This window comes from Eschscholzia californica, unplaced genomic scaffold (assembly GCF_041429995.1).
Source record: "Eschscholzia californica isolate CP2 unplaced genomic scaffold, dmEscCali1.0.p SCAF_5, whole genome shotgun sequence".
NCBI lineage: Eukaryota > Viridiplantae > Streptophyta > Magnoliopsida > Ranunculales > Papaveraceae > Eschscholzia > Eschscholzia californica.
The window spans coordinates 28,255,560-28,270,755 of NW_028238472.1; the positions used below are offsets into that span (position 1 = coordinate 28,255,560).

The window sequence follows — 15,196 nt, forward strand, 5'->3', positions numbered from 1 at the left end:
AATGTGACATTTTCGTGTCACATCAGACCCCTACCTTCCAAATAGTGGGCAACCGAAGAGCCATAAGCTTCCCTAGCCTTTAGGAAGCTTCTTTAATCATATGCTTGTCTTTCATTGTAAGCTCTCATTATCCATCAATATAATCTTGTTGCCTTCCTTTGTAGGTATCGTTGGTTGTTTAGAATATTACTTTGTTGGCTGACTTGTACCGAGAGCGCGCACAAGTGCCGCACGACGCCTATCGAGAGAAAAAGGCTGTGACACTAGGCCGGTTCGGGTACTTCCGGGACTCAAAGTGGGCTGAATTTTGGAGGGTAAGTTGCTGACAAACCCAGTAATAGGCACACAAAATTTCGTGGTGTTTGGACACCTCCTCCTTAGGGAATTGAGAAAATATCATTAATTACTATTTTCGACTATTTCCCTAAATCTTATTCTAAAGGGTGTTTTAGGAAACCTTTGAGGGGGATATTTTCTCATTAGGTTTCTATATAAACACTCTTAGGGCAGAGCATAAGGTGTGGAATTTCTCTCTAAGCTTTCTTACTCTACCACATCAAGTAGAGAGGAGAAAGTGAGCTAATTCCCAAGCTATCTTCTTGTCAAGCAAGAAGAAGAACTTCTTATTATCAAACCACCACTGGAGTGCTAGCGAGCTTTCAAGGAGGGAGATTAAATACACCGTTCGGAGTCCGAAGTAGAGGAGCTATGTTTGAAGCTCTTGGTCTTCTTTAATCTATTCAACTAGCTCGAGGGAAATAGCGATTAAGGTAATTTACTATCTTCTATTAGTTAATTACTAGTTTTGCATAGTGATCTTAGGGATACTAGTGTTAGACATAAGATGTCTTTATCCGCTGTAAACACTAGTATAAGGGTATAATACCCTTCAGTGGTATCAGAGCCTCTTGCAATTAACTAGTTTTTGCTAAGAATCGAACTAATTGATATTTGACATGCTTGGTAGATTGAGTTTATAAAAGTATTTTAAAAGTGTTTTAAAAGTACTTCAAACTCATAATTTGATTACAATGAATATGATCCAACTAGTTTTTCAAATTAAAAATCAAAATTGATGATTGAAAGTGTTTCAAAACATTGAATTTCAATTGATTTTGTATTGGTTTTCAAAATTGTTCTTGAAAAGGTTTTAAAAACCTAGAATTTTGATCCAAAATTGGTTGATTAAAAGAATTGTTTTTGAGTTTTAGGAAACTCCCAAAAAACAAAAATTTGGAATTTTAGAAGTATTTTAAAAAGAATTGTTTTTGAGTTTTAAGAAACTCCCAAAAACAAAGTTTGGAAATTTTAAAAGTTTCTAAAAGTTTTGAGAAATTTTAGAAGTGTTCTAAAAAGGATTTCAAAATTTAGAAAGAGTTTAAAATTTGGAAAATAGCAAATAGAGATTTGCAAAAAAAAAAAAAAAAAAAAAAAAAAAAATTTGGAAACTAGGGTTTTGGAAACCCTAGTGTCCGGCCAAGAAGCTCCCTGGCCGGACAGAAGCTGTTGGACGCGTCCAAAGCAGCTGAAACCAGATTGCTACTAGACGCGTCTAGGACGTGTCCAGAACTCTCGACCAGACGCGTCTGGGAGGTTCTGGGTGTCTCGGACTAGGTCCGAGACAACTAGTGCTGGTCCGGTCCAGCACCAGACGCGTCTGGTACATGGACTAGCGTCCTGGCTCCGGGCAGGACGAGACCAGGCCTTGATAAGCCTCGACCAGGACATGCCGGCCCTATGGGCCGTGCTATCTCCGGACCTTGTCCGAGGCCTTTGATGGGCTTCGGCCGGGACTTGTCTAGGGGTTGTCCCGAGCTTTTTCGAGGCTTTTCGGACCACGAAAATGGACCATCATTCGAGTGGGAGTTTTTGCCAAATTTTCTTCCGATTCCAACCAAATAATTCCAAAATTAATCCTGGCCATCCAGAAGGCCAAAACGGTTTTTCTTTAAATTGATTTAAGAAATCATTAAGAATCGAACCAATATTTTTTCCGAAACTGACCCCGGGCTTTCAAAACCCGAAACGGAGTTTTTCTTGAAGTTGATTTTAGAAATCATAAAAGATAAAACCGGAACGCACCATTAGTCCAATTCTTCGAATTTAGACTTAAGGTCCGTAATGTGACATGTGATGTCGACAAAAGTTTCTCCCAAGATAATCATGCATATATAATTGTTATCCTTAATATATTATATGAATGCATGTGATGTGAATGCGGGAAACTAGTATGGCCATAGATTTGTTTTTATATTCTTGTTTTAAGAACGGATGGGTGCATATTTGTAATTAATTTCAATTTCAAGTTTATACGATCTACGAATCGTTAAAGTCTTGTAATTAGAGTTTAGGGTCTATGAGTCTATTGAAGAAACTCAAGGAAGGAATCCAAAGGCGAGTGGGAGAAATCAATGGAGGTTCAAAGATGGAAATCTAGACGAACCAAAAGGCGAAACAAGAAGCAAACCAAAGGAGATTAGATCTTCTAGGTTAGGGGCCATACTAGGATCCACGTCTAATTGATTTATTTTCTCGCGCGCATTTACTTACTTATTTATGCTTTATGTCGTGGATGTTAGTTAGGCTAAATAGTTCACTATAATCTTAAGTAATCGCCTATCCAGATTAAGACACTCGTTGCGCCCTTATTCGAGGAAGGTAGGTCGGCCTTCGCAGAGTACCTCCTCTACCTTGGGACAATGCGGGTAGGTCTCTAGAAGAGGCCTACACGTCTAAATGGTTCTACTCAACGAGACCAGCAAGAGAGTCTTGGATACTCGAGGCAAAAGGATAGATTTGTCTTTTATTAATGAAATCTATCAACCAAGAGTCAAAAGGTATGATAAGTGAAGTAGTTCACTCACCCGGAACGACGGAGTCAAAGGGTAGGGCCTTCGTCCGCTTTACTCCGAAGAACTGGGGTTTTGGAATCACTTATTCAATCGAGGACGATTTTTATTGAATAATGTGGGAAAACTAAGTTTTTCAAAACAATAACTTTAAAACTTTGCCATTTCTTTTATGTAGTTTAAAGATGACAAAAGATATTTTCAACTTCCGCTCACTTCTCGACAAGGAGAAGCTGAATGAGCACAACTTGCTCGACTGGGAGATGAACCAGGGAATAGTTCTCAGGATGGAAGGCAAACAACATGTACTAGAAACTCCAATTCCTGTATTGGATGATACTTCGACTAAAGAAGAGATAGATGAAGAAAGGAGTGTGCGGAAAAAGGCAGAGCCTGTAACTTGCTTAATGCTAGCAACCATGGAACCGACTCTACAAAAGCAGTTCATAGACATGGATGTTTACTCCATGATGCAACAACTTCGGGAAATGTTCCAGAAATAGTCGAGATTGGAGAGGTTTGAAACCTCTAAAGCAATTATGGACATGCACCTTGAAAAGGGAAAACCAGTTGGGCCTCATGTTCGTCAAATGATCAGGCACATGGGAAAGCTGGCTAAACTAGGTTTCCCTTATAGCCAACAAACGGCTACCGACACTATCCTTCACTCCCTCCATAGTGGTTTTAATCAGTTTAAGATGAACTACAACATGAATGGATGGGATAAAACGTTGGAGGAACTTCATTCTATGCTTCTAACAGCCGAAAAAGACGTCGCTATAGTGGAGACTAAGAAGGACGTTCTTATGGTACAAAAGGACAAAGGGTTCAAGAAAGGTGGAAAACAGAAGAAGAAAACCGCGTCAAAAGGAAAAGGCAAACGGGTTGCCAAACCTAAAGACAAAAGTCCTCCTCTTGACACCAAATGTTTCTATTGTGATGGCAAGGGCCACTGGAAAAGAAACTGCCCTAAGTTCTTGGAGGAAAAGAAGAATGGAACAGTGGCTTCCAATTTAGGTATAAACAGTTAACTTTTCAAATACTATAAAATTCCCAAACTTTGGTATATGATACTTAAAATTGCCCTATCATTGTGAATGTACAGGTGCAGCTGGGAACTGAGTATTTGGCTAAGGAAGACAAGATCCAAGCGGGAGCAGAAGCCTCGACTGCTAAGGATGCTGAAAGGGATCGAAGTCTACTTTATGCACTAATCTAGATTAAGCGTTTTTCTAGTTTTTAACATCATCTCCGTACTAAGTATTATGGAGAATCAATAAAGAACTTTATTTCTAAATTGAGATGTTATTAAAAGTGCTAAATTAAACAATCTATACCTAAGGATTCTAAACTTGGTTAAACACCTACAAGATAGGTTCAAATAACCAAAACATGAATCAACTGACAAGAAAGAAAGTCTTGAGTCAGAAACAGAGATTGATCTTCAAACGTACTTCTAACCTATTCATATTTGGAGTGTCGAAAAGGATTAAGATGAAGAACACGAATCAAACTCTATCCTCCAAAATCCACTAGTCTAGACATAGCTTCCCACAAAACTACCAAAATTCCGTCTAAAGCGAAAACTTGTAAAAAGCGTTACAAAACTAGCTAATATCTGACGCAATTTCTTTTTGAAAGAAATTTGGGTTTCTTCCACAACCAATCAAGAGAACAAAGTGTTTGTTGCTCATGATAGTATTCTTCTAGTAATTAGCACACCTAGTAGTCCGGGAGAAAAGTAATAATTATTATAAGAATAAGTGGGAGAAAAATAGAAGTTGATTTAATTCGATCATGAGAAAAATCATGAAGAGTCATGAAGAACAATCATGAAACTTGTACAAGACGATTAAATTCGACCAAGAGCAACAAACTGTGGCTCCTCAAAAAAGGAAAGATTAAAGATATGATCTTATAAACCCACCGCACAAAAGCGAATGTCATTCGCAGGAGAACTCTCAAAGCAAGTGAAAGTGTCTCTAAAGGAATACCTCAAAGTAGTTGAGAAAATTCCAAATTGTTGTTCAAAAGCCCTAAAAGGTCAAAAGTAAAATCTCAAAGACTCAAAAAATAAAGGTTATTTCTGAAGAAATAAAAGACCCGCGCAGAAACGGAAACTGACTCTAGATTTTGGCTAGAAGCCAAAATCATCATGGAATCCATATCTCGTCAAGACATGAAGCTTGATAATTTAAGTCAACAGAAGACATAAATTGGTTTTTCAAAGTAGGTGACTGAGAAGGATGAAAACATTCATGTTTCCCGAAACTAGACAAAAAGAATAAGATTCTTCTAATCAAGTTATGTCCGTAGGCATGCTTAAGAAATCCATCAACGGATTAAAAGAACGCAAGAGTTAGAATCTTCGATTCAAAGAGGCAATCAAAGAAGTTTGATTCTTGAGGAATGAAGAAAAATCTTAAATCACGAGTTTCAAGAAGGTAAGTGGGAGAAACAAACCTTCCGGGTTCGTATGCGGAGTACATACAAAAGATTGAATACGACATAAGATGTTGTGTAACAGTGAACACACTGACTCAATAAAAGGACCACACACAAGGATGAAATGCCATTTTCGGCATCTGAAGATCTATAAACATAGATCAAAAAAGATGATAGGATTAGAGAGACTCAGTACACTGAGATGCTTGAGATCCGAAATAGAAAATCTAAGACTCGGAAAAGTCTAAAAGAATTTCGACCCAAAACTCATGACAAAGAGCGTTGCCAAATCAGAGTTTGAAAAGACACCGATGAGCAAGCACGCATGAGAGAGACGTTTATGTTTGAAAATATAAAGTCAAGTCATGTTGAACGCATTTAGACATCCAATTCGGATTTGAAACCCGAAACACTACTGAAACATCCTAGAAGGCTAAAGGATGAAAGTAGTAAAAATAGTCATCGTAGCAAACTTCCAGACATGGAAGGAAATTAGGATTAAAAGTGTTTAAGCCGTACCCGTTGCAAATTCTACATAAGAAATTAAAAGCCTTAACTCTAGTAAAGATTACTAGATATTATCAAGAATGGGTATTTAATCGGATGATATGACTAGTGGGAGTGTGATATAACATTGGTAATGTCCCATAAACATATCTCACAGGCCTAAATAGAATTTGGGCAAAAGATAGCAAAAAGGCCCGAAATAAGGGTTTTGGGCCTAGACCGGTTAGGGTACTTCCGGGACTGGATTGGGCTGAATTTTGGAGGGTGAGTTTATGACATACTCAGTAGTATGCACGAAAAATTCGTAGTGTTTGGACACCTCCTCCTTAGGGAATTCAGAAAATATCATTAATTGCTATTTTCGACTATTTCCCTAAATCTTATTCTAAAGGGTGTTTTAGGAAACCTTTGAGGAGGTGTATTCTCGTTAGGGTTATATATAAATTCTCTTAGGGCAAAGAATAAGGTGTGGAACTTCTCTCTAAGCTTTCTTACTCTACCACATCAAGTAGAGAGGAGAAAGTGAGCTAATTCCCAAGCTATCTTCTAGTCAAGCAAGAAGAAGGTCTTCTTATTATCAAACCACCATTAGAGTGCTAGCGAGCTTTCAAGGAGGGAGATTAAATACACCGTTCGGTGTCCCAAGTATAGGAGCTACTTTTGAAGCTCTTGGTCGTCTTTAATCTATTCAACTAGCTCGAGGGAAATAGCGATTAAGGTAAACTAGCTACTATCTTCCTATTAGTTAATTACTAGTTTTGCATGATGATCTTGGGGATACTAGTGTTAGACATTAGATGTCGTTATCCGCTATAAACACTAGTATAAGGGTATAATAGCCTTCATGACTTTCTGTAACCCAGCAAGCGAAACATCTGAGAGTCCACCCAAAACACAAGGTTTTCAGTGAACGATAGTTTCACATTTGTGTAATTCAATGATAGTGCATGTGAGACTATCACGGAAGAAATGCAATCCCAAACTTAGACCACAATAAGGTCGTTAAGTTTGGCACTACACGCTAAAGTGTATAGACCTGATCAAAAGGGTCTACGTATGAGTGAAAAACTGGGTGAGGGACTACAAACCATCTAGACCTATTCCCGAGGGGCTTTCTCCAATCGGGGTCTCCCAATGGTGTTGGGGGGCTCCCAACCCCAAAATACGGTCGTTTGGAGCTCCCAACGACACTATTGGGGTGGATCCCCTATTTAAGGGGATCCACCCCAATCTTCTTCCATCCCTCTCTCTCTTCATCAACTATACTTTTATCTTTCTATCAATCTATCTTCTGTCTACCAATCCATGTTCTTTCTTCATCTTTACTCACTTCAATGGCTAGTCCAAACCCCTATATATCCATCTTCTCTCTTCATCTCTATTCACTTCACTAACTAGTCCTAACCCAAACTATAATAACAAAAGCTTTTTAGATTTGTTAAATAGTTTTCCGGAAGTTGATTCATCCAATGGTGGTGCTGATGTCAAAAAAAGGCTTTCCGTTTATTAGTGAGATAATCGAGACTTGATGCATGACAACGTCTACTGTGATGGATATTCCGTCTGGGTGATCAATATTCCTTCCTTCGATTCTTGCACCTTGCTCCTGGAAACATGGGGGGAACCCTGTAACGAGTTCGGAAACCTCTCCGACGCTCAACACAGTCAGATTTCTCTTTGTAGTTAAAAGATTGAGTATTGAGTGATCCTTGCGAAACGATTAAATTTATTCAACTTTCTCAGCTAACCTTGATGAAGGTTATGTGATGCTCTTTTATAGGCCGAATTAGACCGACTGTGCTGGACGGTGTAGATGAGGCGACTATAATCTATCGTTAGTGATGATGCATAAAATGTTCATACGTTGACTAACGACTGAAGAGTCAAGATCAGACCTTAAGTCTCTTGGAACGATTCGGCTTAAGGCAGCAGGACAGTTAAACACCTGACGATCCACCATACGTTCCCCTAGCTGGGAGGTCGGCGGGAAGAAATCAGCTCTGCACTAGACGCCCCTGGCATGGATAGATCAGCCCTGGGATCTTAAAAGGAATTAGGGGGATCTCCACAGGTTCGACCCATATCTTACGCCTAGAGCTTGGGAGATATCAGCGATGTGCGACCTAATGACTTAATCCTGGACTTTCTAGAAAGATCTCAGTCGGCCTCACATCTTGAAGTGTTTAAGCCCGATTGGACTCCACGTATCTATAAGAGGAAACTTCTCCTCTAAAGTCTATCACCCCGACAAGATATATAAAAAGTATCCTTGAACTTAGGAACTTTCACTTATCAAAGATCCGGGATAGACTCGAAGAGAAACCCTAGATATGTAAAAGAGGTAACTTCCCTTACGGCTTGACGGCCACCGCCTCACCACCTCCACTAATCACAGTCGGTCTAACTTTGCCTATAAAAGTCCCCCCACTTCGTCCTTCACAGGAAACGATCTCTTCACTCCAGAAAAGATCATCTCAAACTCAGAGTTCTCACAACTCGCCCCCCAAAAGGATCGATCAATATTCACTCTATTACCGCAAAGAGCACCCTGACTATCTTGAGCGTCGGAGAAGTTTTTGAATCATATGCAGGTTTCCCCCCTCGGGAACAGACGAACAGGAACAAGGAGCAAGGAGCAAGGAGTTGGAGTTGTGGAGCAAAGCAGAGCTGAACAGAGGAACCTTTCCTCTCCAAACAGAATATACCATCATAACGGAGGCTGTCATGCATCAACTCCCTTTTTCATGCTGATTTAACAGAGAGCCAATTTTCGACATCAGCATTTGGCGTTAGAAGGAGGGGGGCCTCTCTCCAGCAAATCATCAGATTCGGTAACTCGAACCTCACTCAATACTTTTCCAGAACTAACTACTTTTCCTAAAGATCTTCAGGACAACATGTCCTCGGGCGAACGCACTCCACACAAGATGCCTCGCAGGCTCCCCAACTCAGACGAACTCCTTGTTGAACAAGAACAAGTCAGAGCCGATTACTACCGGAGAGACGAGGAGGAAAAACGACTAGAGGAAAGCCTCTGCAAAGCCGAAACATCCAGGTAGACTGCCGCGCCCGAGGAAAGAAAGGAAGTACTCAGGACGTTCGCGAGAAGGCTCTTCTCACCCGGCGACGCCTACGCTCCTGAGACCCTAACTTTGCAAACAAGCGACCAGATGCGCCCGGAGAGCATCTTGAATGAACAAGGCGTGCTGAATCTGGACCAGCCTTATGACCCCAAGAAAGCAGGAATAGGTGAGGGGTGCGTGGACGACCCCACCATTTGTGATATACTCATACATCAAGTGGCGGATCTAACGAGAGAAAAAGAAAAGGATAAACTCTGGGGAAGGACGGTAATTCTGCAGTCCCCCCTCTGTCGGGAGATACTGGAGTCCGAAAAACCGGCAAACTTCATGTGCCCCACGCTTGAACATTATCACTGTGTGGAAAACCCGGGAGTGTTCATCAACAACTATGTTTCGAGAATGAACCTATTCACAACTAACCGAAACATATGGTGTGTAGTCTTCGCCACCATCCTTAAAGGACCAGCTCAGGCATGGTACCAAGCACTGGCTCCAGGGTCAATCAAGTCCTTTGATTAGCTCGCCCAAGTCTTCTGCGAAGCTTTCCGAGTAAGCACTAGCATCAAAAGAGGAACCGACAAGCTGTTCAATGTGGTACAAGGAAAAAGCGAGACTCTAGCAAGTTAGTGGCAGAGATTTCGCAATCTCATGGTACAGGTCCCCGACCTAGAATCAAACGTCGCTTTTGTCGCCTTACAGAGAGGCCTTAGGCAGGACGACATAATTATAGACATCTCGGGGAAAAAGCCAGGCACCCTCCCAGAACTGATAGAAAGGCTGCAACAGTTTATCAAAACCGGGGAAAACTATCTGCGGATGAAGAACGTGGCTAACATCCCATACGAAAGCGAATGTCCCCGAAAGAAGAAACGAGACGAACTCAGGCCACCCAGGGACCGAGAACGAGGCAGGAGACCCAGGGCTGACTTCACAACCTATACCCCATTGATGAAAGGGAAGGAGGAAATCTTACAAGTATTGATAGCAAAAGGAAAGGCCAAACTGCCTAAACCCAATGACGACCGAGAAGAGTTCGGGTCTAGGGACATGACTGCGCGGTGTGCCTTCCACAGAGGCTACGGCCACAACACCGACGACTGTCGGCACCTCAAGAATCTTATTGAAGAGATGGTAAGGAAGGGAGAACTGGATAAGTATATCCAGAAGGAGCAGCGACCCTATGAATACCGGAACAAAATACCGGTAAATAGGGCAGGAATTGGATCAGAAGCCAACGAGCAGGGTCTGACTTTCAAAAAAGCAAACAAAGGTTTGGAGGAATCAACCGGAGTAATGGGAAACATCAACACCATAGCAGGAGGACCAACCCTCGGCGGAGCAAACAAAAGGGAGCAGCGAAGATACGCCAACGAGGCAAAAAACCCGTCAGTCCTACTAATCAAACCAGCCGTGGAAACTCCTTCCATCGTCTTCACTGATGACGATTTGGTGGGAATAATAACTCCACACGCAGATCCATTAGTAATAACGGTTGTAGTGGCCAATTAGAGGGCAGGATGCATCCTGGTCGATACGGGAAGCTCGACAGAAGTCATGAGTCGGACGTGCTTCCAAAAACTTGGGGTAAGCCAGCATCACCTCAAATCTTATAAATCTTGCTTGACAGGGTTCGCCGACAACCAGGTCGAAACAGATGGAATAGCAACCCTGCCGGTACTGATCGGTGAAGGAGAATCAGCGAAAGTGATAATGCTAAACTTCGCCATTGTCGATAAGATGTACGCCTACAACATCATATTGGCCACGAACTTCCTAAGGGAGTCAGGAGCAATAGTTTCTATAAACCACCTCATGATGAAATTCGCAATTCCAGGAACGAATCTCATAGGAATGGTCAGAGGAGATCAGAAGGTAGCCCGGGAATGTTACCTCATCTCCGCCCAGAGCTGCGAGGAAGAAGTGATTAATCCGATCACCGTTGGGGGAGACAAAGTGTCCTATGGAGACCCCACAATAGACATGCAGAGCTGAGAAGATCAGGTCATCTCTACCCCTAGTCTATTTCCTTTTTAAATAAAGCCATTAGGCAAAAGAAGTAGCATTACTAGCTACATATTTTATCTAACAAAAAAAATATTTTTAAACAAAAAAAAGCTATAAAAGGAGGAGTCCTGGTTAAACTCATCTCGCTCTGAATCGAGCAGGTAGCCCTGACAGCGAAAGCCACGATCAGGGACATAACAGCCTCTATAGCTACGGCGACGACCGAGGGCCCTAAGGAGCAGTCCTAGTTAAACTGAACTTTAATCAAGTAAAACCGACCCTTCACCAGGTCCTAAGGAGAAGTACTAGTCATACTGATCGGCTCAAGCCGGCAAAAGAGATAGCTCTGGTAGCTGCGGCTGCGACCCGAGACCTCGCAAGGAGAAGTCCTAGTTGAACCTAGACTCTTTACTCGAGTAAAACGTGGTCCCTCAGGATCCCCAAGAAGAAGTCCTAGTTAAACTATAGCCTTGACGAAGGTGACCGGGGGTATAAGGGGAAGTACTTGCGAAACTATTCATGCTTAAAATGAGGAAGACATCCCTGGTAGCTAAGGCAATGATCAGGGACACGGGAGGAGTCCCAGCAAAAACTAGTTGTGCTCAAGCCAATTAAAACCAACTCTGGTAGCGAAAGCCACGACCAAAGGTCTAAGTAGAAGTCCTAGTGAAACTAGTCGAGCTCAAGCCGACGCAACCAGCTCTAGTAGCGAAAGCCACGACCAGAGGCCTAAGGAGAAGTCCTAGTAAAACTAGTCGGGCTCAAGTCGACGCAACTAGCTTTGGTAGCGAAAGCCACGACCAGAGGTCTAAGGAGAAGTCCTAGTGAAACTAGTCGAGCTCAAGCCGACGCAGCCAGCTCTGGTAGCGAAAGTCACGACCAGAGGTTTAAGGAGAAATCCTAGTGAAACTAGTTGAGCTCAAGCCGACGCAACCAGCTCTTGTAGCGAGAGCCACGACCGGAGGACCAAGGAGAAGTCCTAGCTAAACTAATTATGCTCGAGTCAATACGACCAGCGCTGGTAGTTCAAGCTACAATTAGAGATAAAAGAAAAAATGTTAAGACCAAGCTAACAAACAGCCTTGGGAGCAATAGCATGATTAGGGGCATAAGTTAGGCTCGAAAATTACTATGATTTACAGAGCCACGCTAACTCGGGTTCTGTTTTGCAGAAGGGAATAGTAAGCTTAAGACAAACTAGATTAGGTCTGAAATTGTGCTTTTGCAGGTGCGATCATTCGGAGCATGCGTAGTAAGATTAGTTAGTTGCATTAGTAAGTATAGGATTAATTACACTAATTATTTGTGTTGATTACATACATATATAAGAGGCTTGGATGTGCTTAAGGATCGCCAATGTCCACCAAAACCCTTATCATCACAGCCAGAAGACGGCCACCCCCACGACGACGAACCGGGAACCCTACGGCGAAAAAGAGAGCTAGTTCAGAGATAATTGTGGTACCCGTCAAGGAGTAGACCAATGGATAAAGAGGCTTGGATGTGCTTAAGGTAGAAAGGTGATCATTGTTCAGTAGATCATGTGGACGAAGAACATCGACGAAACCTTTGAAGGATATATTCCCTCGGTCCGAAGGAATGGTATCCTTCTTTGGGATATCCTTCGATCAAGATGACAATGCATACGATTTGGCGAATAGGATCATAATGACCTTATTTAGAAGATCATTAGTCCGGTCGAATCAGGGGTCGTAATGCTTAGCTAGAAGCCAACTTCGATCGTCGGATAACTTCGGTTCTCCGCGGCTAACATATCCCGGATCCTACAAGGATTACACATAAGAGTGATGGTTTGAACGGAGAGATATTAACAAGATATAAAGTGGCAAATAAGTGGATTGGATCCATTATTTGAGGCCAAAAGGATTTTGGAAGATCCCGGACAAGTGTACATAACCCCGGGCTAAAAAGGGAGCCCGAGGGTGCCCATAAAGGGGCCGCCCATGTGATGGCCGACCTTAGGAAGGGGCCGGCCAGCACATGGCCGGTTAGACCCCTTGTGTGGGCCGACCATAAACCCCATAGAGGCTTATATTGGCCGGCCACACATAAACCCTTTTAGGGTTTCATATGGGACACAAAAAGATATGTCTTGAAGGAGATATTTTAGGAATCCTAGTTTGGGTCAAATACCTTCTTTATGGTCCCTATAAATAGACCTCCTTAAGACATAATTATGGACGGAAATCAAGATACAATTCAAGAGAGCTTTTAGAGAGAAAAGCCAAAAGAGAGAAAAGGAGTTTTCTCGATTATCTAGTCTAGAAGAAGGTGTTCTTCATCTCAACCTTCAACAGAGTTCTAGCTAACTCGAAGGAGGGAGTTTAAGTCATACACTCGGTGTCTCGAGTAGAGGAACCACAATTGGAGTTCTTGATCTTCCGAATCTTGTCAGAATTTTGTTCGTGGAAAGAGATTAAAGGTAATCATCTTTCCATATCTAGTTCATTGATTAGTTCATGTATAATTAGATCTTGGGAGTCTAGTGTTAACATTAGATTTTTTAGATTCCACAATAAACATTAGAAAAGGTGTTAGACACATCTGTAACCCTATAGTGGCATCACGACCCGGTTACATGAAACTATCTTTGACTAGACGAATAAGATTCGAGCTTGAATGACTAGAAAACACCATTGTTTAAATAAATATTTGAACATGAAAATCAGGGGTTTTGATGTAAATTCAATAGCCCAATGCACTAAAACTTTATTGTTTTGAAAAAGGTTTTCGAAAACTAGTTTTAGGGTTTTGAAATTTAGTAAAAAAAGGGGTCAAAACCCACTGTTTTGATGATGAAAATCATCAAAAACAGTGAAAAACAGCAGCTGAACCATGAAGGAACAACAAAAAAATCGAGGGACAGCAAGAAAATAGGAGGACGATGAAGTCCGTCCCGCGTCCCATGAAAATATGGCCAGTCGCGTGCGCCAGGACACGTCCCAGTCCGTCTCGGACGCATCCCAGTCCCACACGGACTGGGATATCCGAGTATATCTCAGAAAGGTCGCGTATTCCAGACGCGACCTGGGATATCTTCGGACGCGTCTCAGATTAGTCCGAGACGCGATTTTCTTGGCCGACTCCAGTAGCGTCTAGAAGACGTGTCTGGATAAGTCTGAGACAGGCCAGGAAGCGTCCTAGAGACGCGTCTGACGCATCCTTATAATCTCGGATGCGATCCGAGATGATACGAACTTGTCCAGACGCGTCTGGGACCAAAGGACGCGTCTGGCCTAGGGCCAAGACACGTACAGCCAAGGGACACGGCACGGCTCGGAACGTGCCGAGCCAGATCCGGACCTTGACTTTGACCGACTGTGGTTCATCCTTGACTGGTCCAAGGTCCCTTGACCGAGTTTGACTAGGGTTTGACCAGGGTTTGACCAAGACTTTGACCAAGGATTTGACCAGGGTTTGACCAGGGTCTGTCCAGGGTTTTACCAAAGTTGACTTGGGTCCATTTTTGAGTTTGACTCGAAGATTTTGGATCTTGACCCGAGTGGGAGTTTTTCAAACTTTTTCTCGGAATTCCAAACTTATTTTTCCGAAATTGACCCGGGCCATCGGATGACCCAAACAGAGGTTTTCCTAGAATCGATTTTGGAAATCATTAAGGAAGAAACATAACATGTTATAAGTCCGTATTTTACGAAAATAGACTTAGAACTCACGTTAGACATAGGAATGTCACAATTTCCCACAATTAGCTATACGAGACATAGCGAACCTCGAAACGAATCTAGGATACATACTTTATCTTATATGATTGTCATATTTCTGGATGTATGTATATTTTATGTGATTGCGTAGCTTCATATACCTTTAATTAGGTTAACGTTTCTTGTTCCTAAGCACAAGTGAAAGTGCTCGAATAATACTTAGAGTATAGGGTCTTAAGTAGCCATTGACGAATCGAATGACGAGATCATGATTCGAGTGGGAGTATTCAATCGTTGTTCAAGGATAAGAATCCGTACGAACCGTAGGCGAACAAGAAATAACCTAAAAGATGAGATCTTTTAGGGGTAATACTAAAAGAAGTAAGAAATCTTTACGCAAACCCACATAAACTTTACGTAATAAATCATAATTGGTTATGGCAGAGTTCACAGTAACGCAACTTGATAAATTACGTAAAAAGTCCCAAATTTTTTTTTGAGTAAATGCCTACCCAGATTAAGACACCTGTGTCCCTTGTTCATCGATGGTGGGTCGGCCATTCGCAGTGCCATCTTTTACCTCGGGACAATACGGGTAGATCTATAGCAGAGATCTACATGTCTA

The 15,196-nt window shown here is 42.1% G+C and overlaps 2 protein-coding genes across 2 annotated transcripts in view; both read left to right on the forward strand.

The window, feature by feature from the left end:
• The window catches only part of LOC147538095 (uncharacterized), a 108,603-nt gene that overhangs the window by 78,683 nt on the left and 14,724 nt on the right, over positions 1-15,196 (forward strand). The window lies entirely within an intron of this gene.
• Positions 9,533-10,393, forward strand: LOC147538097 (uncharacterized). Its single transcript, XM_086642952.1, has one exon. It carries the CDS (start codon positions 9,533-9,535, stop codon positions 10,391-10,393), a length of 861 nt encoding a protein of 286 aa, XP_086499078.1.

Excerpts from the sequence above, each read along its gene's own strand:
- LOC147538097 (XM_086642952.1), top strand. The coding sequence starts at position 9,533 with ATGGTACAGGTCCCCGACCTAGAATCAAACGTCGCTTTTGTCGCCTTA.